Here is a 27,305-nt window from a genome sequence, read left to right on the forward strand (position 1 = left end):
TCTTTGGAAATTATTATCATGTGATAATTTATGAACTCTATCATGGGATTTGTTTTATTAAACAGAAGTTTATTAAATCACTGTCATATTTAAAGTACTATTCATACATTACAATAAAGCACTACGAAACAACACATACACTAACAAGCTTGATGGGAAATCAACATACAACAACAAAGATTAGTCATTATTGATATAAAAAAATATTAATTAATATTTTATAATAAAATACTGATGAAACTGTTTAAATTTACTCAATTGACTTTAGTAAAATATTTTAAAATAATAACACAATTGTTTTAATAAAAGATCATTTTTATTTCAATTTAACAAACCCTATAATAGAAAAGCAAATAAAATATGACCATTTAATATTTGTTTTTGAGGATTTTGTTGAAACCTCTGCAATCTTTAGAAGTTAAACTTTATAGTGCAATAATTTGTTAACTATCATGGGATTTGTTTTATTAAACACAATTGTATTAAATCCCTGTGTCTCTTTTTAATTTACAGTTTGTCAGAATTATTAGCCCCCCTTTGATTTTTTTTCTTTTTTAAATATTTGCCAACTGATGTTAAACAGAGTAAACAAATGTTCACAGTATGTCTGATAATATTTTTTTCTTCTGGAGAAAGTCTTATTTTTTAAGCTAGAATAAAAGCAGTTTTAAATTTTTTAACACCATTTTAAGGTCAAAATTATTAGCCCCTTTAAGCTATTTTTTTTTTTACGATAGTCTACAGATCAAACCATCATTATACAATAACTAGCCTAATTACCCTAACCTGCCTAGTTAACCTAATTAAGCCTTTAAATGTCACTTTAAGCTGTATAGAAGTGTCTTGAAATATATCTAGTCAAATATTATTTACTGTCATCATGGCAAAGATGAAATAAATCAGTTATTAGAATTGAGTTATTAAAACTATTATGTTCAGAATGTGTTGAAAAAAATCTCTCCGTTAAACAGAAATTGGGAAAAAAATAAACAGGGGGGCTTATAATTCAGGGGCTAATAATTCTGACTTCAACTATATATTCATACATTACAATATACCACTACAAAACAACACAAACACACTAACAAGCTTGATGCGAATCAACATACTGCAACAGAGACAATTCATTATTGATATTAAAATAATGTTTAATGTTCCGTTAGAAAATATTGATAAAACTATGTAACTTCACTAATAGTAAAATATTATAAAAATAATAACACAAATGTTTCAGTATATGATCATTTCTACAGAAATAAAATGAATTTCTCTGTTACTTTGTATATATATTTGAAAAATAAAATGAATAAATCACAGGAGGGCTAATACAGTAGTTAACATTTGAGGGGGATTAAAACATTTTACTAAGTTGAAATGAATTTTTTCTCCTTTAAATGAATATTTTATACACGATACGTTGTGCATAGACATTAGATTAGTCAGTACCAAAGCCAAAATTAGAACTAATCTAACAAAAAACTTAAGATCACAGTCCACAAAATATTACATTTGTATAAGCAGGAAGCATAAAAAAGAAACAAAACGTATATTAAGTTGAATATCTATAGATGCATTTTTTGTCGTTGCATAACTCATTTGAATTGAAATGTATCATCTTTCTACTCCTAATGACGTTAGTTAATTAAATTGTTAATTTTATGGATAAAGCTGTTTAATAAAACTGTTTCGATAAAATGCACCAAAATATATATTGGTGCATTCTCTGAGAAATGGATACAAATATTCGTTTTCAGCAGGGGATGCACTCGTTTAAGCAGAGCTCTGTGTATATACTGTATATTTGCAGGCAATGGGCCAATAACAAACAAAAGGCGGTTTTAGGATGTGATAAGACAGCAGCAGGTCAATGTGAGTGCAGTGATTTCAGCAGATTGTTATCAGAGGTGTGTCTGCAACATTCAGCTCTGACTAATGACTTCCTTTTGTTTGCACTTCACATCCTCAGCTTTTATTCCCTCATAACGTCTTTTCATTTATCTCGCGCTTGAGAATTTTTAATCCGTCTCATTACACTGAAGATGTACATTGAACATTTGTTAAAGTAATTGATTATTTAAAATTGTGTGACCATGAAAACGTTTACACAATCAACCAGTGACAGCCATTCACTACTCCTTGCATTTTTTAAAATAAGAATTTTATATATATATATATATATATATATATATATATATATATATATATATATATATATATATATATATATATATATATATATATATATATATAAACCATTTAAACCCTCTCTAACCGATAAAGTTTGAGCACTGGCAAGATAAAGGAGTTTCCAGTGTTAAAGATTTATACATTAATAATATTTTTGTCACCTTTTTACAACTCTGAGAAATTTAACCTCCCCCCTTTTTATTTTTTTTCAGGTATCTTCAGGTCAGAAACTGTCCAACTAAATATTCCAGATTTTGGTGTTTTATTTGATTTATTTTTAAACTCTACAAATGCTAGAGGCCTAACCTCTTTATTTTTTAATGCTTTTAAAAACAAAACAGACTTTTCTTCTCTTCATTGAATGATGCTTGGAAAGAAGACTTTGGGATTTCAATTGATTGATTGGGATCAACGTCTTTTATCTGTTTATTCATGTTTTATAAATTCAACACACTATCTTATTCAGTACAAAATATTACACAGACTTCACTATTCTAAAGCAAAGCTTAATAAATTCTATCCCTCGGTTTCCACCACATGTGACAAGTGGAAAGCTGCTGAGGCTACCTTAGCACATCTTTTTTGGTCCTGTGTTCAAATTCAGAGTTTTTGGTTAGAAACATTTCAGTTCTTTGCTGATGTTTATGATTGTTTTACTCCCTCACCCAATTATAGCAATTTTTGGCTGGTCAGATTTTCTAGGAACTCTCAATGTGGGATCAGTCTTTTTTTTTTTCTAAAACACCATAAGGACTAATAGTGTCGTTAAATTTCTGAAGATTTATCCGTTTTTTTTCTCTCTACATCCATTGCTGTCTTGTTGTAGGTCAAATATGTTTTGTATGTCGCCATTTTCTCATTTCATGCTTTATTTTACATTTTGCTCAGATTATCGTTTTATGAAGGGTTTTTGTCTGTCTGTTCTTGTTTTTCTGTCTGCAAAGTTATAATTTAAAAATATTCAATCTTTTTTAAATATTTCCTAAATGATTTTTAACAGGGCAAGGAAATTTTCACAGTATGTTTGATAGTTTTTTTCATCTGGAGAAAGTCTTATTTGTTTTATTTCAGCTAAATAAACTACCATTATACAATAACTTGCCAAATTACCCCAACCTGTCTAGTTACTCTAATTACTTAGTTAAGCCTTTAAACGTCACTTTTAGCTGTATAGAAGTGTCCTGAAAAATATCTAGTCAAATATTATTTACTGTCATCATGGCAAAGATTCAATAAATCTGTTATTAGAAATGAGTTATTAAAACCATTATGTCTAGAAATGTGCTGAAAAATCTGCTCTCCATTAAACAGAAATTGGGGAAAAATTTAAACAGGGGGGCTAATATTTGTGACTTACACATATTATGTATTTTTTTTTTTTTGTATATTATATATTATCATGTTCTTTTTAAATGGAAAATTAAGCTTTTTAGGCGAGGCCGTGGCGCAGTGGGTAGTGCTGTTGCCTCACAGCAGGAAGGTTGCTGGTTCGAACCTCACCTCATATGGCATTTTTGTGTGGAGTTTGCATATTCTCCCTGCCTTCGCATGAGTTTCCTCCAGGTGCTCCGGTTTCCCCCACAGTCCAAAGACATGCAGTACAGGTGAATTGGGTAGGCAAAATTGTCTGTACTGTATGAGTGTGAATGTGTGTGTAGATGTTTCCCAGAGATGGGTTGCGGCTGGAAGGGCATCCGCTGCGTAAAAACTTGCTGGATAAGTTGGTGGTTCATTCCGCTGTGGTGACCCCGGATTAATAAAGGGACTAAGCCGACAAGAAAATGAATGAATGAATGAAGCTTTTTATTGATGTATATTTGTTAGGATATGATGATATTTGGCTAAAATCAAAAAATGTAGAATCTCAGTGTTCAAATATAAATATTTAGAAAATTACCTTTAAAGTTGTCTAAATTAAGGGCTTGTCATTGTAGATTACTAAGCAAAAATTATGTTTTGCTATATCTGCAGTAGGAAATTGACAAAATATCTGATTGATACATGGTCTTCAGTTAGAAGTCTAAAGATTTTTGGTAGAAAAGAAAAATCTGTAGTTTTAAGTTAAAACGTACTGTCACAATTATACCTGTGAAAGATGAATCAATATTTAAGTCTGCATTAGGTGGAATAGGAAGTAGAAGTGTCAGAAGTCTGGCACCCAAACCACACTCCAGCATAGAGAAGAGCAGAAGTGTGAAGCTTTTCACCCCCAACACACATATACCACACCAACACACACACACACACACACACACACACACACACTGTACATTAACACTCATATGACACCAACACACATGCTATACAACACCAACAGATATACTGTACATCAACACACAAACGACACCAAAGATACGACACCAAAACAAATACCGTTCAACACCAATACACATACAACAATATGCAAATGTTCTGTTTAGATAATGTGTACAAAACAACTTATAATGTTTTCTCTGTGTCTTTTACTGGGAGTATTATATGAGAGACCTAATGAAGCTCTGTGTCTTCTAATTCATTCATTCGGCTTAGTCCCTTTATTTAGGTTGCTACAGCTGAATGAACCACCAACTCATCTTGCTTGTCTTTTACGCAGCAGTTGCCCTTCCAGCCCCAGCCCAGTACTGGAAAACACCCAAACACTCTCACATACACACACACACACTACCGCCAATTCATTTTATTCAATTCACCTATAGCACATTTCTTTGGACTGTGGTGAAAACCAGAGCATCCAGAGGAAACCCAGGCCAACAAGGGGAGAACATGCAAACTCCACACAAAAACGCCAACTGGTCCAGCCAGGACTCGAACCAGAGACCTTCTTGCTGTGAGGCCACAGTGCTAACCACTAAGCCACCATGACACCTAAAATAAATGTTAACTTTTTTTTTATTTTAAGTGTTTAAGTGAAGTTTTCTGCTCCGATACTCTCAAAATCATTCCACATATCCACAGATTATATATATCTATATATATATATATATATATATATATATATATATATATATATATATATGCAGCGTTGGGGGTAACGCATTACAAATAATGCAAGTTATGTACTAATATTTCTTTTCTAAGCAACAAGTAACGTATTACTATTTAAAGTTCTTCTAGTCACGTTGAATCCCGCACACTATGAGAGAATGCAGGAACAAACAGAAAGGAAGACGGGAGAGCCTTACATTTCGGCTAAATATTCTCTTTATTTTGAACGCATGGAAGAAAAGGAAAAGGATTTTCTGCATGGACAGCGATCTGTACTTTTTTTCTTAATAAAAAGCAACCGCATTGCTTGAAACTTTCATTAATCTGTATACGGCTTGTAGAGCTCTGGGCTCAGGATGTTCTCAGAAGATAACATTATCCTACCTTAAGGTAAATGAAGGTTATACAGTGTGTTGTTAATTGCAGAGCTACTCTATTAAAAAAAAAAAAAAAAAAAAAAAGAAACCCTGCAAGTTCTGAAAGAGATCAAGCATAAGCCATGAAATGGAAAAAGTAACACAAATTAACTTAACGCATTACTTTCCATAAGTAGTAACACAACTAGTTTCTTTTTTGGGCAGTAACTCTATATTGTTATGCAATACTTTCTAAAGTAAAGTTTAAAATTGGATTTAAAAAAATTTTAAAACTGCTTTTATTCTAGCTGAAATAAAACTCTCCAGGAGAAAAAATATTTTCAGACATACTGTGAACATTTCCTTGCTCTATTAAACATCATTTGGGAAACATTTAAAAAGAAAAAAATTCAAAGGGGGCTAATAATTCTGACTTCAACTGTATGTTGGATAGTGCAGTTTTTGAATGTGTTAAAGTTGTGACCACTGAGATTTAAGAGTGCTGTTTGTTTCGTGTTTGCTTAGAAGCTTGTAGAACAAATTACCATAAACTTTGACCTTTTTGCCTGCTGACATATATTGGGAAAGTAAGGAGTTTGATGCCATTTTATTTGTAAAACCCTTTGATCTCTGTTTTTGTGTTAGGTAGTTAGGGATTTCAATTTATTTTTTTTGGTTATTTTGGCCTTGTCAGCTCCTGATTTCAAATCCAAATAAATGTTTGATTTAATTTTCTTTGTATTGTCTTATGTTGTGCACCATCCCTAGACAGTGTGTGAAGGGGGAGGACAAAAAAAAAATTATATATATATAAATAAATAAATAAATAAATAAATAAATATATATATATATATATATATATATATATATATATATATATATATATATATATATATATATATATATATAAAACCTTTTTAAAAAGTGATTGTTATATTTTGATTAACTAATCTACCATCCATTCATATCGATCAACTTGCTTCAAACTAAACCAGATCTTTCACTAGCTGCATTTTTTTCCCCACAGCCCATATTTCATTATTAGTGTCCTGTTTAATAAAAATGTTCATTGTTTAGCAGTAGTAGTTTGCAAAATTGAAAATTGAAATTTAACAAAATAGCCATACAATCATATTTCCAAGCTAAATAATTTAGGAGTTATTGAAGACATCCAATGTATTTATTTATTTCAGGTGTGTTTGACAGGGACAATGCACATTAATGACAATATTTTGTGCCAGAATGATTTTAAATATCTGGTAAAATTGTCACACTAAAATTATTAAACAATTAATCAATAGATCATACATGCTTGTTAATAAAAAAAAAAAAAAAAAAAAAAAAAAAAAAAATCCACAAAAGATTTGCATAATTTCTTAAAAACAACAAATCATTGTGAGGAACATTTTTCTTAAATTAAAATTATACAAAAATAAATTCTCATGTATAAAATGAATAATAAGAATTAATATTATTATGATCATATATATTATTAGATACTTCCTTGCATATGTTTGGAGTTGGTAAGATTTAAAAAAAAAAATTCTGGATAAAGAAAACACCATTTATACAATGTACTCAAATGTAAATCCTTGCTAAATAAAATATTAGTTTAATTAAATTACGATTTTGAAAGATTGGAACTTTTGTTTGCTTGCATGAAAATAAATAAATAAAATAACACTATAAATATTGTTGTATTATGGCATGTTGTTTTCAACGTTCAACATTTCTAATACTCAGCAAATGGCTTAAAGGATTGCCATTGTGTGTCAGTGCATTATCAATCTATTCCAATCAAGTGTTGCTCCACCCGAACAAAATCACTGCTGCTTTTCAAAGACACACAATAGCACTAATCAACATTCCTTAAAGACAACTTAGAAAGGTACCTGTTAAGAGCAGGACAGTCCCCATTTGTATATTTGTCTCCTTAGGCAAGAAGCATCTGGAAAAAGCAGAAAGATCAGAGCGGTCATTATCAGTCTTCAAGCCATGAGAGCACACGGAGGACCAACAGTTATACATTACTGCATTTGCAAGCCAAATATTGCCCTATACAGAGCATACAGCTTTGACATACTCATGCTTTATTCCAAATGCCATAAGATAGCACTATAACAGGGTTGTCAAATTCTTTTTAAGAGCATTATGGTTTAAGTTTCAGACTTTCACAAAGCTAAATTCTAAGGATTATGCCAGTTAAAATATATACAAGTCAACATTAAGTGGATGGGGGAGGGCAAAATAAAAAAAAAAAAGTTCATAATGTTCCTAAAACAAAGGGTGTTTAACAGTAAACTGTTTTGATCCATGGCAAAATGTCAACTACTAATAAATTGTGAATATAGAAAACAAAATAAAGAAACCCATATTGGTAAATAGTTAAACTTGACCATTTTGATGGAGTATTAGTGACTGGATGGGGGTCAGCCTGATTGGCAAACTTAACATAGTAAAATACCAGTTCAAGATAATTTAAGACCAACCCAATGTTAATTTAAGACAAGACCCCCATGCATACATCAAAAACATTCCAGCATAACTTGTAAACATCTGAAAAGTCTGTAAATGTCAAAAATTATCAAAACTGTAGAAGTGCAATACAACGTCACCCCCATACCACTCTAGGTTTGAGTTTTGTATGAATAGTGTTTGTTCCTCAACAAATGGCTGCACCATCCAAATTAAATTTGATTTATAAATGTATATAAAATTAAGCCATTGTGATGTTATTTTTTTTTGTTTTTGTTTCTGGTTTGCAAAAAAAAAAAAAAAAAAAAAAAATTAAAGCTATATTTGATAGATGCAATCCTGTTCCAGCTACTAATTTAACATTTTAGTGACTGATTTGAGCTTAAAGCCAGTTTAAAATAAATCTGTTCATCATAACAGTTAGTTTAGATGTTATACATATCCATTCGTTACAACACAGGTTTAGAGTTTAAGCATCTGCCTTTACAGCAAGTTCTAACAAGAAATAAAACAAGCTTTGATTAGACTTAAAGTTAGCAAACTGCCAAATTGAATACAAAAGGGATTAAGTAATTTGAGAACACCAAGTAAGCAGGGGTTAACATGTGTAACTCCTTTTCTGCAAGATTTAGATTGATCAGATAAACTTGGATTAAGTGGAGGGGAACCACTTAATACCATATAGAAACTCATTACACAAACTGCAGGACACAGATTTAAGACTTGAACACTTTATTAAGATGAACCGAAAACTAAGAGCTCGAGAGGTGGATTTTTCCTGATGACAGCAATGTTCTTTGGAACCGGTCATTAGCCACATCTCTGCGAACTGGTGAGGAACAGAAGAGGAAAAACCCATTAAAATTCCACAAACTTGAATTTAAACAATGCTGCAATGTAGAGCCTTTACAAATAAAATGTTTAGTGTAGCAACAAGAGTGAAGGGCAAACCTTTGTTTCTGGAGTTTAAAGGATTGGGAGAAGGGCACTGTCTCTGGCAGATTCCATCAGCCTGATTGACAGCGCAGAGCACAGCATCACAGTGCACAAAAATCTGAGGGGACAGAACACGTCAGTGATGCAGCCTAAATGCACAGGTCAGCCATTTCAAGAGCCATTTACCTGATCTTGGGAGACGACGCTGTCCTTCATAAAAGTGAACATCTTGATTTCAAAGTGCTTCACATGAGTTGGGTACTGAGCCATTTCAGGAGTCACAGAGTGGAAATGGGTCCTCCGAGTGTCACCCAGATTCACACAGCTGGTAAAAAAAGGATGTAAATGCTGAACAAACTGGAAGTTATGGCAATAGAAACTTTTCATTGGACACTGGGATGATTAATGTATTATTAATAATGAAGCTAGTGTTGCATTGAGAAGGCAAGATGCAAAGATTGCCTAAACCAAAAATGTAAACAGCCCCCTTTTTATTTAATATAAAAAAATAAAAATAAAAACCAAAATAAACCCAAGTGCAAATACTTGCCCATCTACAATCAGATCCCATCTTGGAGTGGATTCACGGCCTTCATTCACAGTAGCCCAACAGTTCTCCAAGACAAGCTCTATCCGAGGATCAGTGGACTGAAGCAGCATCACCTCAAAGAATAGAGGACTTCTTAGGTAACGTGCGACCGGGTAATCCTCCTCTGCATAGAAGTTACTATAAGAACCATCTGGGTGGAGAGAGTAAGGAGTCAGTTGTCAAACATTTGTCCAAATTAGACTAGGAGAGAAGGGGGGGGGGAAATAAAAAAAAAAATAAAACCCACATGACAGTTTACATCCAATAGATTGAAAATTTTTAGTTTATGAACTACTGGAAGACCATTTAGTTGTGCATGTTTACCGTGAGGTCTAGGGCCAGAGAACCAAACCTTTTGGAGACTGCTAGTTAATGTGGAGCTTGATAAGTAAAGATTAGCTTGGTTTGTCAGTTATAAGTCAAATTAATTCCAACATACCCAGAGCAAGCCTCATCACAACATGTAGCTCCCCATAACCAGTCTCCACCATAGGGGCCCTAACCAGCGGTTGTGAGGTAAACGAAATCATCTGGGTTTCATTTAGCGTGTAAAAGCAGGACACAGTCACTCTAACAAACAAGAAAGAGCATGTTAGGCCTCAATATATATATAGCAAGCATGACACACCAATAATATTGCATCTCACCGATAATCTGGAGAAGGACTAGCTAGTTCTTTGTTTGCTTGTTGGAAAACCTGTAGTCCGTCACCCGAAGTGATTTCATTCTGATACATCATGACTCCATCATAAAACTAAATGAGACAAATGCAAAGATCAGAGTTAAGACAAGTTATTAATAATGGTCTTAATACAGCTAAACAGAGGCTAGAAGGGCCATTTATAAGAGTTAGAAATGAATTTGAAGGGCTTACCAAGGGTTGCAGATGAGACCAGCATTGATCATACATATCACATGCTCCTCAATTAGTTTGAAACTCAATTTAGTTTTAGCCATATTAGTCTCAACTCATTTACACCCAGGTCTCAACTCATTTACTTAAACTACCCATGAACAAAACCTTCATCTCTTCCATAATTAACCAGTGATGGACATGACTAGCCTAAACTGAATGTGCCTCACAGGTGGGCTTGACAAACCACCTGTAGAGCACTGATCTTATGCTAGCAACCAACACTATTTATACTGGTCTAAGTCCATATCCTTATTAGGTAGCTATAAAATACACAGAACTTTAAATCTTTAGCAAGTGGTTAGGAAATTGATGGATTGGATCCCTATTGGTTGGCTCAATAAAGGATTGGGGGGGGGGAAGAATAAAAAAAAAAAAAATTCAGCAAGTCTTGGGTCCTAAAATATAGTATGCGTGCAGACCTAGTTTTAATGTCCTAAATTCAGACACCCTTAAACCATTCAAATGTAATGTCTCAATACCGTTCTAGTGGTTCCACAACTGTTTGCGTCAAAAGAGAAGTAGGCAAATCGGTCATTGCTGAATTTAGGCCTGCATGAGGGATCCTGTAGTCTGAGGTTCTTGGGGACAAGCTGAGGTACTGATTCTACCTTCACTGCAAGGGCTGATATCGAGCCATTGCTGAAACACTCTGGGGGAGAAAACATTTGGATAAAATGTCATGCAAAGTAAAAGCTTTTGTTGGTCTTGATTTCAAATTAACAATACTAAGACATACCGGTCATAGTCATTGGAAAATTGCAAGCCAGGGAAAAGTCACTTAAGCTCCTTTTACTGACAGGCTCCCATACCAACACATCAACCCGTGCCCTCAAGGATGTAGAGTACATCAACTGCAAAGACAACAACATTTAAGAGCAACAAGAAATACAGAAAGAGGCAAAAAGCAAAGTCATACCTCAAATGCAACATCAAGAGACAGGAAAGGCACCGCCAAGGTCAAGTGAGTGCCATTGTCTCTAATGCCATACTCTGCTCTCAGTTCTTGATTGAGATCACGTGTACCCAGCATGATGTTGTAGTCAACGCCAAGATTTCCATTAGATATGGTGATGTAGAACTGCTCTTTATCACAGGATCCAGTCACAGTTGGGAGAACTGGATGGGGAATGGCAGTTAGTTGAGAACTCCCTACATTAAAATACAGAGTTTTATGTGCAAACACTTACCGATATCTTGAAAGGTTACTTGAACAGATGTGACGTAGGAGAATGCAACGTATTCAGGAACAATCATAAAACCGTAGATGATTGGAAGAGTATACGTCGTAGCCAGCAGATCAGTTTGCTGCAATTAAATGGTTCAGTGAGAAGCAACAAAACAGCCCCACATATTAAGTCAATGATTAACACTTACAGTTCTCACAACCAATGTATCAGTGAAAGGGACATTAAGTCGAAATGATTTGGAGCCATTTTGGAAGACTTGATCCTGTATGTTGAAGCCCCTTGCATTGGCCTCCATCACAGTGAGGACAACCCCGGAAAAGGTGATGTTTACCAACTCAACATCATGAAGAAATGGACCCAAGACCACATCAAATATCCTTTGTTCCACCACAGTGACTACAAGACAAACAAAGTAATCAAACCAAGAAAAGACTTCATAAACTAGCATCAAATGCCATTAAACCAGGGGTGTCCAAACTCATGCTGGAGGGCCAGTGTCCTGCATAGTTTAGCTCCAATTTCCTTCAACACTCCTCCCTGGACGTTTGTAGTATACCTAGAAAGAGCTTAATTAGCTAGTTCAGGTGTTTAATTGGGGTTGGAGCAAAAATATGCAGGACACCGGCCCTCCAGGACAGAGTTTGGACAGCCCTGCATTAAACTATTGAAGAACATATGGGCAAGAACATGCAGTAAGACTGGAAAACTGCTACAATTGTAATTAGGGATGCACATTAGGTTTCAGCATTGATACTCAATGTAAACATTTGTGGTTAAGGAGCATCAATAAAGTTTAATGCATGTAGAAACAATTCTTAATTATGCATTCAATTTCTGTACCCACTATTGTTTTATTGCCCTGAAAACAAGTCAATGGCTATTAAACTTTGCTCCATTTTATTTAGCTATGCTTTCACTCACTTACAAGATACTAGTTAATCAAAATAAAGCTACATTTACCTAATGTAACCATTTAAGTCACTTGGTGAAATTACTAAAACTGCAATAAATTTTATGTCATTTGAGAAATACGGAGCAGCCCTACTTGTAAATGTCAGAGTCAACAACTCACGGTCAACAAGCTGGAGTGGTCTAGGCATAAGAGGGGTCTTGACAGGGAAGAGTACCCTGTATCTAGTTGAATCCATGCCTCCCTCACTCCACAGCAACTCCAACATTGGCTCGATGACATATCTGGTGTGGTACAGGTTTTCCACAACACCGCTCTACAAAAACAGAACCATTAGCTTGGGCTCAAGAGTTAAGCTACGGTCACACTAGAGTTTGTGCAAAATTCTGTTATACACCACTGCGAAAGGGGCAGGATTAAACAAACTTAGCCATTTATAAAAAAAAAAAACTAAAATAAAGCGATTTCTCCATGTTTTAAAATTCTGTCCAGAGAGGTCATGTTTTGATCCTCGATTGGTCTGGCGCAGTCAAGCGATGCGATTTCGCAGTTAGCAGTTCACCAAGCTTGAACTTTGCACCGCAGCAATCTGCGAAACTTGACGCATGACCCTGCATTTCCGGTCTGACGCATTCATGTGCATAAGGATGAAGGTCTATGGGAGGAAAAGCCCAGTGTGACCACAGCTTTAAAAAAAGGCTAAACTCATGAGAAAACAAACCTTGGTGTAGCCATCTGGTCCACCGATAGGCAATTTCATTACAATGAAATCATCATTCCTCGTTAAGATGAAGCCTCTAGCAGCCATGTGCGCAGAGTCAATAAGCCTTCCATCTATTCCCATTAACATCTCATGGATAATGATGTCAGATGTACCCAATAAGTGATTTTTCCAGGGGAAAGACCAGGTGATCATTTCATCAGTGAAAGAAAGCCCACCTGCATACGAAGAAACGGTTTAGCCTTGTCAAAGCCAGAACTTCAGGGTTTACCAGTCAAAAGTACTATGGCTTATGGATAAATTTAACTGCAACCCAGTTTAGGTTTTGCACTGACAAATTAGTAATTTAAAATGTATTTATTTTATTTTTTTAAATTGACCCATTTAAGATCATGTGAACGAAGCCCTCAACATTCACCAGTTAAAAATGGGAATTTACAACATTTTAGTAGGCCCAAAAAGTCCCCTTTTGCATTACACCCCCATTTATTGAAATTAAATGGTCCAACAAGTCATGGTTAAGTATTATTTTAGCTCAGGTTATGTCACACCATAGGACATGGTAATTTAAGTGCCTTTTTTCCACTTCATTCTTAGAAATTCTGTAAAAAGGAATTGGAGCAAAGCACACCTACCAATTGGACATGCGGCAACAGTATCCAACATGGTTACGGACCACTGTTTCTTGAAGTAGGTGGTCACCTTGATGATCTTCATCGGCACTCCACTTACCTGTTACAGCAGTTGCAATATTAGCTAAAAGAAACCTACCAAAGCTAGCTTTAAGATTCTAGTACTTACATTCTCCACATAAGTCTCTGGCATATCATAACCAGTTCGGATGGCCAATCGAGACCTGGTAGTTGTTATTCCATGTCCTGCCTTTAAGGCATCCTCCAAAACCATGGCTTTTTGTTCAGGCGTGAAAAACACCATCCTCCAGATGTTGTATTTGGATGTAATGGCCTGGGAAGCAGACACTGGATAAAATGAAATGTGCCAAGTGGATTCAAATTAAAGCCTTGAACCTCCATACCTCAGAAACCGTGCCGGCCCACTGATTAGATGAAAATGCTCTGGCCAGTTTAGGCTTTTGCCTACGCAAAGCTGTAATCTCCTCTGGCATTCGATTAACAGAGACCTACAGAAGAAATCAGTCATTAATGAAATCTTTAAACATCCAAAAGATCACCTTTCATGTCAAGCGGCAAACAACCCAAGCCTTTACCTCCATATAATTGCGTTCGCAAAGGATTTCCCGAGAAGCCCATCGGTCGTAGGTACAGGATTTAGTCACTGGATAAACGTCGCTCTGCATGTTATTACGACCACGTACCCGGACACGCATGTCAACCTCCATGACTGTATCATCCTTAATTAAAATTACAGAGTTAACAAATAAGGCAGGATAACAGTAGTTTGCAAAGTCAGAGAGCCAGTTACCTCATCGCCTGCAAAACAGTTAAGAATAGATGCAAAAATTCTGTGGTTACCCCAAGGATCAGAGTCTACACTAAAACCACATTTTGCAGCCAGGGCTGGGGTTAGAGGTTCAATTTGGGATCCATCTGAAGGAGAAAAATGGGGAGAAAGTCGGTTAAGAGGATGCAAATAACCAGATTTCCAGCATTGGCTATTACGGTGTTAAAGAGACACTTACTGACAACATCAATCTCAACCTGGTTTCCGAAAGCTATAGACTTGTCTATGGTTAGCTTCATATAACTTCCCAGACATTCAGTCCTCAGACCTGTTCCTGGGGAAATAGTAAAATAGAAGTAAGTAAATGGAGACAACAGGAAGAACCAATAGATTCAGAGGAATATACAAGAACATACTTTGGTTAAAATTCTGTGCTGCCACCAAATCAAAATTTTTCACTTGTTGTTCAACGAACTTTTGGGACAAAACCACAACCATCAACAGCCATAGAGTACTGAAAGGAAAAAATACTAATGAGTAACAAGCAAGATAAACAAAACCCCATATACAAAAAAATTTAACTCACCAAATCCCAAGAAGCCATGACATCCTTGCTCAAATAACAGGCCCTTCTGTTTCCAGGTGGTCAAATGTTATAGAAACCACCACAATTTAAACCCTTCAAGCTACAACAGCTCAAAGCAGTGTATGAAACGCCGTTTGAAAGGAACGGTATAAAAGGGATCTTGTGCACAGGTGATGCCAATCAGCAACTAAACACCAGGTGTCATGAGTTAAAAATCATGAGCAGCATTCAGAGGGAGAATTCCTAAAGATCATTGGATTACATGCAAGTTTCTGAAAGCAACAGAAACTATTTCAAATTCAAAGATGTTTTTAATAACTACTCCAGGCCCTAAAATGATAGAAATATTTGATTTTCTTTAGTTTTATATGCTATTATCTACAAACATAATTAAATGGTCTTGTTTAATTCTGACAAGCTACACCCAGATGCTATAAAAGCTCTTATAAAATGCAACAAAAGCAGTATACAAAAAGCATTAATTACAAGCAAAATACACTTTTAAAGAATGTGTTTATTTAAAAAAATTGTTGCATCATTGGTGATTTAATGGTATATTTTACAAAAGTTACACTATGTAGTTTGGCTGCTTTTTTGCAAAAAAAAAAAAAAAGGTTTTGAGGGACCTGAAAACTTTTTTTCTCCACATTTCAAAGCACAAGTGTTCAGAAACCAACATTACTGTGTAAAACAAAGAACCATGAAAATGCTTACATCAAGTGTGTTCAGTGCGTGTGTACCGTGTTGCAATCTCAAGCATCACAAGCTGTTTTCTACAGCTAAAAAAAAATAGCTAGAAATAAATGACACCGGAATGTTTTTAGGTGGAAAGGCATACATTAAAAAATATTTAATTAAAAAAAGCAGACTAGAGGATTGTGTTGTTTGCTGTTTACAACATACATGGGACATGGGATCAGCTTTCACTGCTATGCAGATGATGCTCAATTATATATTTTAACTAAACCTGATGAGATGTCTGAACTGTCTAAGCCAGGGGTGTCAAACTCAATTCCTGGAGGGCCAAAGCCCTGCAGTTTAGTTCCAACCCTGCTCCAACACACTTACCTGTAGGTTTCAAACAAGCCCTGAAGGACTCAATTAGTTTGATCAGGTGTGTTTAGTTAGGGTTGGAACTAAACTGTGCAGAGCTGCGGCCCTTTTGGAACTGAGTTTGACACCTGTGGTCTAAGCTAACTGAGTGTATTAAAGATTTTAAAGACTGGATGACTAACAATTTTCTTATCTTAAACTCAGACAAAACAGAATTATTACTTATTGGGCCTAAATCTTGTATACAGCAGATCTCGCAACTTCACCTCCAATTAGAGCAGGGATGTCAAACTCAATTCCTGGAGGGCCGTAGCAATGCAGTTTAGTTCCAACCCTGCTTCAACACACTTACCTGTAGGTTTCAAACAAGCCTGAAGGACTCAATTAGTTCGATCAGGTGTGTTTAATTAGGGTTGGAACTAAACTGTGCAGGGCTCCGGCACTTTAGGAAACGAGTTTGACATCCCTGAATAAGAGGGATACAAAGTTAGCATTAGCTCTAGTATAAAAGATCTAGGTGTCATATTAGACAGCAATTTAACTTTTGAAAATCATATACTCCATGTCACAAAAACTGCCTTCTTTCATCTGAGAAATATCATTAAGTTACGAAGTATGCTATCCATCTCAGATGCATTATGAAGTCTTATTATGACTTCTAGACTGGATTACTGTAATGCTCCGTTCGCTGGCTGCCCAGCATCCTCTATTAACAAACTTCAGCTAGCTCAAAATGAGAGTTCTTACCAGTTCTAGAAAATAAGATCATATCACCCAATTTTATCCTCCTTACACTGGCTGCCTGTTAAGTTTCGTATTGAATTTAAAATATTGCTTCTCACCTATAAAGCTCTAAATAATCTAGCTCCTGTTCATCTAACTGACCTTCTGTCTCGCTACAATACAACCTGCTCTTTAAGATCTCTTTAAGAATAGCAAAGTCGAGTAAAGAAGGTCGAGCCTTCTCATTTATGGCTCCTAAACTCTGGATAATCCTGATAATGTCCGAGGCTCAGAAACACTCTCACAGTTCAAAACTAGATTAAAGACCTATCTTTTTAGTAAACATACACTCATCACAAAGCGGTATGATGCATGAATGTGCTCCATGCATGTTTTTTGCATCTCGTTTATACAGTATATCAGAGGTCACCAACCCTGTTCCTGGAGAGCTACCTTTCTGAAGATTTTAGTTGCAACCCTGACCAAACACACCTGTTTGTAATTATCAAGTGCTGCTTTAGGTACTATTAATTAGTTCAGGTGTGTTTGATCAGAGTTGTGACTGAATTCTGCAGGAAGGTAGCTCCCCAGGAACAGGGTTGGGTGACCCCTGCAGTATACACTATATAGGCCCCCAGAGACTTTGCAGTCATTGAAGCGATCTAAGACCTGTGAAGAGATGATCTCAAGGTTTCCATATTCCCATACCAGCCCATATCCTGAGGAGCTTCTGTGGTGGTCATGGAGAAGTAGAGAGCATGAGTCTGATTCCTGTAAGACTCCAGAGACAGAGTCTTTGCTGATGTCAAGCGTTCTCCAACCTCCGGCGCCTAGACTGCAGCTCTGCACAAGACGTTTGGCCATAGGAGAAATGGTCATGCCCAACCGAGCTTGTTTTTCCTTGAGTTTTTTTTTTATCCTTCACTTTCACCAATTGCCGCTGTCGCCACTGGCTTGCTTGGTTTGGGACTTGTAAAGCTGTGCATCACTGGATTTGTTCTTCAGTGTTTGGACTTTCAGCAGTGAATATTAAACCACACTGAACTGAACTTAAACTCTGAAAACACTGTTTCAATTCACTATAATGTTCTATGTGAAGCTGCTTTGAGACAATCTAAATTGTAAACGTGCTACAGAAATAAAGATGAATTGAAAAAAAGGTATGCCTTGATGATGTATTAAATAATAAAAATGCATTTTTATTCATGTTCATGAGTCCATTTCAATAACTTTAACACTGTTGTTTCTGTACATTAAATTAAAACAATGCAAGGGAAACTATTTCCATTTTTAAATATCAAGTCGACATGCAATTTAAAATCAACAATTAATCAAAGGTGAAATGCACACTTATGCATTTTAATCAGAAGAGTATTGAAACCTGCAAGTTTTGGAGACGTGTGAATGAAACTTACAAATACACAATCACATGCTCACAGAGTTGGTTCAATCATAGCATAGGTTCAATCAACAGTCAAAATTCAGAAACAAGCTCTCAGTAGCCTCTCTTCACCTTTTCTTCTCTGTCCAGAAGTGTCTGATTCAAACTTTCTTTAGCATCTTTGAAATCAGGATTCAGTTCCAGGACTCTGCGAAAGTCTCCTTCAGCCTCCTTGAAAAAGCCTTAGGAGAAAACACAATGCAGTCACAATGAAGTCAAACAGCGCCCCATAGTGGAACATTACAGACTGACAGAATGCTCTGAAAAGAGGAGAAAATCTGGATGCAGACCTGGTGCAGTGCAATCTGAGCTGCATCCCAAGCTTTATAATGCGCCCACCTAACCCCACCCCTAACCCTACCAGTCACAGTGACGTCAATCACTTCATTAAGTGCATTGCATTGCATTGCTGAGTGATGCAATATCAGCTTGCATCGTAAAGGCTGCATCCAGATACTACTGGAAAAAGGTCCCAAATAAAGTAGGACCTTCTTAAAGGGATAGTTCACCCAAAACCAACATTTCTGTCACCATTTACTCCAGTGGTTCCCAAAGTGGGGGTCGCAGAACAATGAAGGCAGGACGGGGTTGCTTGGTGATTTCTAATTAATGTTACCATATTTTATCCATAAACTATTGAAGATAAAAGTTGTAGTTTATGGTTTTAGTCTTTAGATTTTTTTCTATTGGATTGTGACCCTTGTTACCCTCAGATGCAGCAAACAGATTTTATGGCACCAGGTTAAACTTTCTGGCACATTTACAGCGCTCGCATACATTAAAAAAAAAATTAAACAAAGAATACACATGGATTGTATTGGTATGTGTGCACAGTTGCATGGAAGTTTTTTATATTTATACACAGCTCAGAGCATATTGGGGGTGGCAAGTCAGTGGCATTATTTATTGTATTTTTTTTGGTGGTTGCGGAGAGAAAATTTTGGGAACTCCTGATTTACTCAACAGGATCCAAAACAGTTTGATAATTCACTTCTCTTGAACAGAAAAGAAGATATCTTGTAGAAAGCTGGAAACCTTTAACCATTGACCTCCACAGTATTTGTTTTTCCTTCTATGGATGTCAATAGTTTTCAGCTTTCTTCAAAACATCAAAACAGTTTAAAGAAACTCTTAAAAATTTGAAACATCTTGAGGGTGAGTAGATTTTAAATTTTGAGTGAACTATTCCTTAAAAGAGATTTATATTTGCTGAATTTACTCCCTGGCAATGCAGGATGTGTGATAATGCTTTTTTTTCAGTAGAACATAAAATGATTTTAGTTGTACTCATGATTCAAGTCAACAGTGATCATCTCCTTTATGATCAAAAACAAACAAACAGGCAAAACAAAATTAATACTCATGGCTTCAAAGCATACATTGTGTTTTTTTTAACAAAAATAATTTGTCTGTGAAAGAAACTAAACATAATTTGCCTTTAATCCAAAGCTTCATCAAACAGTCTGGATCGCGTTTCAGAAGTATTATGTTAAGTTTTGTCTGTATGTGTCATTTGATTCTCAATATGCATTATACGCTTTGACTCATTATAACTAAGAATCATGGTTTAACCTAATAAACATTTTTATTGTTCCACAGAAGTAGAAGAAAAAAAGTCACTATCTTTAGGTACCTTTAAAGGGTTTGTTCACTCAAAAAATGTAATTCTTTAATTATTACTCACCCTCATTTTGCTCCAAACGGAAAGACCTTCGCGCATCTTCACAACAAATTAAGATATTTTAGATAAAATTACAAAGCTCTCTCATCCTCCATAGACAGTAATGGGCTATATGCACAGCAAGTGTTTTTCAGCAAATGATGAGCTTCCGGTGAAAGGTTAAGATGATTTTCAATTTCATACAGCAACAATTTCATTTTCCTTTTACAGCATCAATTAATGTATGTAATGTACTTCAAATGTAATCAGTTAAATAGACTAGCAAATGCACAAAATTAGTTAACTGGGGGTTTACATTTTGTGCGCAAAAATGTCCTTGGAGATTTATATGATTATAGTTGAAATACTGAAGTCAGAATGCTTAGAACAGGGCTGCCCAAACTCGGTACTGGAGGACCGTTGTCCTGCAGATTTTAGATTTTAGCTTCAACTTGCCTCAACACACCTGGACGGATGTTTCCAGAAAGCCTGGTAAGAGCTTGATTAGCTAGCCCAGGTGTGTCTGATTAGGGTTTGACCTAAACTTTGCAGGAAACCGGCCCTCCAGGACTGAGTTTGTGCACCCCTGGTTTAGACAATGTTATTGGTTCCTTTTCTAGACTTCACTTTCTATAAAATGGATAAACGGGCTCTCGGATTTCGTAAAAAATATCTTAGATTCTGTTTATAAACCTAAACACAAAAGAAAATAATTTGAAGCAAGCTGAAAACCTGCAACCTCTGACTATAGTAGGACATTTAAACTATTAATGAAGTCAATGGTTAGTTTTTCACCTTTCTTTAAAATATCTTCCTTTGGGTTCAACAGAACAAAGAAAATTGAGGTAAAGATAGTTTTATATTCATACATTTATTTAGTGACAACTTGTGACATTGTCGCTATACTGTTTACTACGGTACTTTGAACACAAAAGAAGATCATTTGAAGCATGCTGAAAACCAGCAACCATTATGAATGAAGTCAATGATTAGCTTTCCACCATTCTTAAAAATATCTTCCTTTGGGTTCAACAGAACAAAAAAAAAACGATAACATTGAAGTACATTTGGTTTTATATTTGCACATTAATTCAGTGAAAACTTGTGACGCGCTCCTTATATTGTTTACCATGCTACCTTAAATATTCGGTATGAAAAGCATGCAAGTATGACTTCAAAACAACATATATTTAAAGGTGAAATAAGTAACAACGGGTGACAGTGGTTAGCACTGTCGCCTCACAGCAAAAAGGTCACTGGTTCAAGGCATTTCTGTGTGGAGTTTGCATGTTCTCCCCAGTTCGCTTGGGTTGCTCCAGTTTCCCCCACAGTCCACAGACACGCAGTATAGGTAAATTGAATAAACTAAACCATAGTGCATATGTGTGAATGAGTGTCTATGGATGTTTCCTAATACTGGGTTGCAGCTTCAGCTGGATCTGCTGTGTATAACATACGCTGGATAAGTTGGTGGTTCATTCCTCTGTGGTGACCCCTGATGAATAAAGGGACTAAGCCGAAGCATAATGAATGAATAAAACAACAGCAATATTTGATTGACTGTAACAATGTTGTACTTTGTAATCAATATAGCTACTATAATTTCCCTATTTAGAATTTGCACAGAATACTGCTATATTACTTTAAAGGCTTGAAACAATTAAACGCGAGTAAATGATGACATAATTTCCCCTTTTGGTGAACTATCCCTTTAAACAGGTTAATATTTACAGCACTGAGCTAAAATGTGTTAAAACCTAGTGCCTAAGTTATTGGTTAAACTTATACCAACCCAATCTGTAACGTATCAATCCTCTGTTATAAAGTGGCACTTCAAACTGTCTGTTGATGTGAATGGCAGAGGTGTAATCATCCATGGCTTCATAGAAATCCACCCGGAGATACTTCACCTGTCCTCGATTATTATAGGCGATGGCCAAATCTTGACCATTACAGTCTCTAGATACACAAAAACGTTATTATTAGTGAAGATACATGAAGTTTAGCTCAGCTTCAAGCTATCAGTGTCCGTGCTAATGTTTAGTAACGTCTTCTACCAAATAGAATGACGGTAATACCTGGATTTGGTACAGGACTCGATGAACTGTGTGTATAATTCCTCTGCTCGTTTATAATTCTTACTGTTAAACTCTTCATGCGCTTTTTGTAGGATCTTTAGCTCGCTGTTCTCCATGTAACGCTGCTCTTGCTTGCACTAGCCACCTCATGAATATTAATTCGTTCGTGATGAAGTTGCAGCGTTTCTGGTTTAACGTCATTAATATTTATAAGCTTAGATCGTTTGCAGCGATCTGATTGGATGTGTCAATGTAATGACGGCATGTGAGCGCCGCCTTCTGAGTTGGAGTGTAATATTTAGCGCAATACGAAAAAGCTTCATCAGGGGTCACTGAAGTTATTTTAAGTTAGTTCCTTTTGCTCTTTGTATTTGGAAACTGTACCTCACATATTTTGGCATCTTTATTCATTCATTCATTCATTTTCTTTTCGGCTTAGTCAATTTATTAATGTGGGGTCGCCACAACGGAATGAATCGCCAACTTATCCAACTTCTTTTTACCCTAGGATCAAAGTATAATTTTGCTTTCGACCAACTTAAAAAAAGCAATTTCTTACAGATAAATCTATACATTTTTCCTTATTTTATAGTTTTGACTTGGATGAAACTGAAAAAAAAATGCAATTTGATATTAATCAAATTTATTTATTCTGCCCAAGGAAAAAATACATTGACTTAAAGGTAAAATGTTATAAGTTGTTATAGACGATGAATAAATTGAATTGCTTTGGTTCAACATAAAATCAAAATCAAATATTGTGTTTGGACTAAACTATAATAAAAATTAATACAATTAATAAATAAATAAATTCATTTAATTATTTATTGTCCTTTGGCTTAGTCTCAAAGCCAAAGCGGAATGAACCGACAACTATTCCAGCATATGTTTTACACAGCGGATGCCCTTCCAGCTGCAACCCATTACTGGGAAACATCCACACACTCTCATTCTCACACATACACTAGGAACAATTTAGCTTACCCAATTCAGCGCATGTCTTTGGACTTGGGGAAATTCAAGCACCCAGAGGAAAACCACGCCAATACAGGGAGAACATGCAAACTCCACTCAGAAATGCTAACTGACCCAGTCGAGGCTTGAACCAGCAACCTTCTTGCTGTGAGGCGAGAGTGCAACCCACTGCGCCACTGTGCGGATTTTGACATCTTTATTTCATTTTTATTTGTGTTCTAAAAACGTAATTTTGTGGTAATTTAATTACGATAATGTGAGTAAAGTGAAAAAACTTTTTGTTTTTAATCTAATTATTTTGTTGATGAAGTTTCATATTCATGTGTACATTTTGTATCAAAAAAAGGTGTTTTATAAAGAACTGAATAAAGTACTTCTGTACTATGCTACAACGTATGAATAGAAAGGCCATTAAAACTGATTATTGCTAGATCAGATACAGTTGTGGCCGGAAGTTAACGAGAATTACTTATATTCTTTATTAAATTTCCTATTTATTGTATCGTATTAACATTTACCCCTACCCCGACAGCAAACCCAATGTCACAGTAATGTAAAATTAGTGGTTGTACTAAGTATTATTTATGTTATTTATTAAATTACCCAAGAAAGTGCATTATATTAACACCTACCCCAACCCTAAACCCAACCGTCACAATAATGTAAAAATCTTAATTATTATTATACAGTCTAACAAAAATGATGCTATATTGACATGCAAATCCCATCTATACCTTACCATTAAAACTGCCCGTTTTTGTTCTCTTTTAATTAGTTTTAATTAATGTAAAGGTGGCGACGCAGTGGCGCAGTAGGTGGTGCTGTCGCCTCACAGCAAGAAGGTCGCTGGGTCGAGCCTCGGCTGCAGTTGGCGTTTCTGTGTGGTGTTTGCATGTTCTCCCTGTGTTTACCTGGGTTTCCTCCGGGTGCTCCGGTTTCCCCCACAGTTCAAAGACATGGGGTACAGGTGAATTGGGTAGGCTATAGTGTCTGTAATGTACGAGTGTGTGTGTGAATGAATGTGTGGGGATGTTTCCCAGAGATGGATTGTGGCTGGAAGGGCATCCGTAAAACGTGCTGGATAAGTTGGTGGTTCATTCCGCTGTGGCAACCCCAGATTAATAAAGGGACTAAGCTGAAAAAGAAAATGAATGAATGAAAAATGTAAAGGGATTATATTTAATTATTTATACACTTTTTGTTTGTGTGTTTTGATTTGCCTATGCTGTTTTTTGTACTATTATTATTATTTATCTTCTATCAGCCATTTATTAAATTGTTTGTTCTATTGTCGTGTACCTGTTGTATAATAATAATAATATATAATAATAATAATAATAATAATAATAATAATAATAATAATAATAATAATAAAATATTATAAGTTAACTTTTAACATGCCACAATACATAGATTTGATGTCAAAGTAAATGTCATTAAAAGCTAGTTAAAAAAAAAAAATTATAAATCATTTTTTGTTTGCACGGTGAGTGCCTGAATGTGTGCTTTTGTCATTTATTTTATTGTCACCAGTGGTGTAAAGTAACAAGTTACAAATACTCTAATGACTGTAATCAAGTAGTTTATCTCAGGAATTGTAATTTACTAAGTAGTTTTATAACTGTGGACTTTTAATTTCCCTTAAGTTCATTTTTAGAGCTGTATCAGTACTTTTACCCCACTACTTCCTTTAACCTGCAGTCACTACTTTATTTTTTTCCTGTCTATGGGGATTAGAAAAATCAGCCCTGCACATCCTGTCCAATCAAATTGCACATAGAAAGTGAATGGCATCATACTGAGCAGAGGCAATTTTAAGATATTCATTTTAGTTAACCTTATGAGGTAAATTTATATATATATATATATATATATATATATATAATATTGCATTTATAAGTAATAAATTCAGAGTAATACATTAAAAATGTTTGACATATGGTAAGGTTGTATCCTAAACTAGCACTCTATTGTATAGACAGGCATAGCAATTTGAGTTTTGAATGAACCTTTTCTAATTAAATGGCATAAATATAAGTTTTTTTTTAAAACCTAAAACCAATATTTTTTTATACAAGACAACACATGATGTTTCTGTCAGTGACCCTGACAGTTAAAATGAGTACATTCACTAAGTGGTTCTGTCACTGTGTGTGTTCGATCTTTTCTATGAATGTATGCTATAGACTAGTTAATGCCACATACACTGTGATGTGTTTTATTTTTGTAGTTCATTTTCAAATAAAAATAGCGAAATGTTTGTTTAAGAGATACATTATCGCTGGAGGAGGTGAGCACTGAGGAAACATTGACACCGGTATAAGTGATACAAGTGTGTCTAGCAAAAAAGCAGATATTATGGAAAGTTATCGATAAACACACACCTTGTTCTCTCTCTCTGCACAGCTGTGGTTTGCTGATCAAATAAAAAACGAAATACTGTTTAGACTGAATGTCAGTGATGAGATGAGGGATGTTTTCAAATGCATTACAGAATGTTACGTTTACACACACACACATGCAAAACTCACTCTTGCATACTTTTAAAAGGGCTACTTTTTACTCATACTTTGAGTAATTTTTACAACGGATACTTTTACTCTACTTGAACTACACTTTTGGGCAAGTAATGTTTTTTTACTTGAGTATGATTTTTCACTACTTCTTCCACCACTGATTATCACAAAGTTATAAAAATTATAATTTAATGAATTAAATACACAGCTTTTCGATTATGCATCTATTCTGTGCTTACACAAGAAACAAAGAGTAGTCTATCTCATTCAAACACCTATATGCTGATGAAACTTCATACAAAACAAAGAATAAAAGAGCTACATTATATAATATTATGAACATTTAATTTAGCATAAAACAAAGAAAGGAGTTGCATGCAAGTTTCAGAAGTTTGTATTCATTTATATTTACAGTTTAACTTACGAAAAAATTAACATTTGGTGGAATAACCATTCACATAAAATTTTAAACATTATTTTGACCAAGATTCCTTCTTCTAAAAAATCTAAAAGACAGAAGAGATGTTATTAGACCTATATAAAATAAAACAAATATCAACATTTTAATCACAGTAATTAACTTATTAAATAATTGTTTAATAGCTGTGGCTCTTGGATAATAAATAAGAATAAAATAAGTAAATAAATCCAGTGTAATAAAAAACTGTAGTTTACTGTGTCAAAACTAAGCGTTATTTCTAGGTATGTTGATATATTATTATATATTATTATAATCAAATACCATGGAAACAGAAACTTCACGGTCAACTTCTGCATTAGCTACACTAGTATGGTGCTAACATGCTAACATTAGCCTACTCCTACTTGTACTTCTGTTAGATGTCTAGCATTTTTCTCCCATATCTTCAAAATCACAAAAACCAACAGAAATTCACCTCCAGGTATGTCTGTACCGTCTTTCAGCATTCATTTTTTTTCTGGACATAGGGCCTACCCAACCTTTTTAACTCTCTGGGGAATTTGTCAGCTCCGTGTTTACCTGTGAGGTAAGGATGTGAAAGTCTTTACCAGACGTGTTTTTCACGCAGTCTTTGACAGGATAGATAGATAGTTTTAGAGGAACATGTGCACATGGGGAATGCTTTGAAGGAGATTTATGACCACTAAAGTCCACCGTCAAGGTCCAAACAGAGGAAATATGTTCAATGTTTACGTCAAAACAGTGGGGAGAAGTGGAGGTGCAACAATATGGAAAAACAATAGGTATGATAGTAAATGTAGTGTTTTTTGCACCATAGTAAAGTAGGCCTACTCAATTAGCTAACTTAATCTGTTACGGTTTTCTTTTTGCTGTCTTAACACAACATCTATGAACAAATTAAAAGTAACAGTAAACTTATTAACCAAGACTAGTTCTGCAACTATAACATAACAGTGATTACCAAAGTGGGGGTCAGGACAATGATGAGGGGTCGATTGGTGATTTTATTCACCATTCAGTCATTTTATTCAGTCATTTTCCTTTCGGTTTAGTCCCTAATCTGGGGTCGCCACAGTGGAATGAACCGCCAACTTATCCAGCACATGTTTTATGCAGCGGATGTCCTTCTGCAACCCATCACTGGGAA

At 35.2% G+C, this 27,305-nt stretch overlaps 3 protein-coding genes across 3 annotated transcripts in view; 1 reads left to right on the top strand and 2 right to left on the bottom strand.

Moving 5' to 3' along the window:
• efr3bb (EFR3 homolog Bb (S. cerevisiae)) overlaps positions 1-27,305 on the top strand; it is a 1,037,141-nt gene that overhangs the window by 854,523 nt on the left and 155,313 nt on the right. The window lies entirely within an intron of this gene.
• Positions 8,719-15,394, bottom strand: zpax1 (zona pellucida protein AX 1). The gene is given in 21 exon segments (NM_212718.2): positions 8,719-8,832; positions 8,955-9,057; positions 9,126-9,264; positions 9,490-9,679; positions 9,968-10,098; positions 10,176-10,282; positions 10,924-11,093; positions 11,181-11,295; positions 11,361-11,560; positions 11,632-11,749; positions 11,819-12,027; positions 12,704-12,857; positions 13,263-13,480; positions 13,898-13,994; positions 14,064-14,228; positions 14,299-14,403; positions 14,491-14,634; positions 14,706-14,830; positions 14,923-15,018; positions 15,101-15,198; positions 15,271-15,394. Coding segments are annotated over 21 exon segments (2,784 nt in total). The 5' UTR covers positions 15,294-15,394; the 3' UTR covers positions 8,719-8,755.
• ttc32 (tetratricopeptide repeat domain 32) lies at positions 18,473-22,379 on the bottom strand. The gene is made up of 3 exons (NM_001025520.1): positions 22,226-22,379; positions 21,940-22,106; positions 18,473-18,669 (listed from the first exon to the last, which is right to left on the bottom strand). The coding sequence occupies exons 1-3, from the start codon at positions 22,339-22,341 to the stop codon at positions 18,542-18,544; spliced, it is 411 nt and encodes a 136-aa protein (NP_001020691.1). The 5' UTR covers positions 22,342-22,379; the 3' UTR covers positions 18,473-18,541.

Source organism: Danio rerio, chromosome 20 (genome assembly GCF_052040795.2).
Source record: "Danio rerio strain M-AB ecotype USA chromosome 20, GRCz13ab, whole genome shotgun sequence".
In the NCBI taxonomy this organism is placed as follows: Eukaryota; Metazoa; Chordata; class Actinopteri; order Cypriniformes; family Danionidae; genus Danio; species Danio rerio.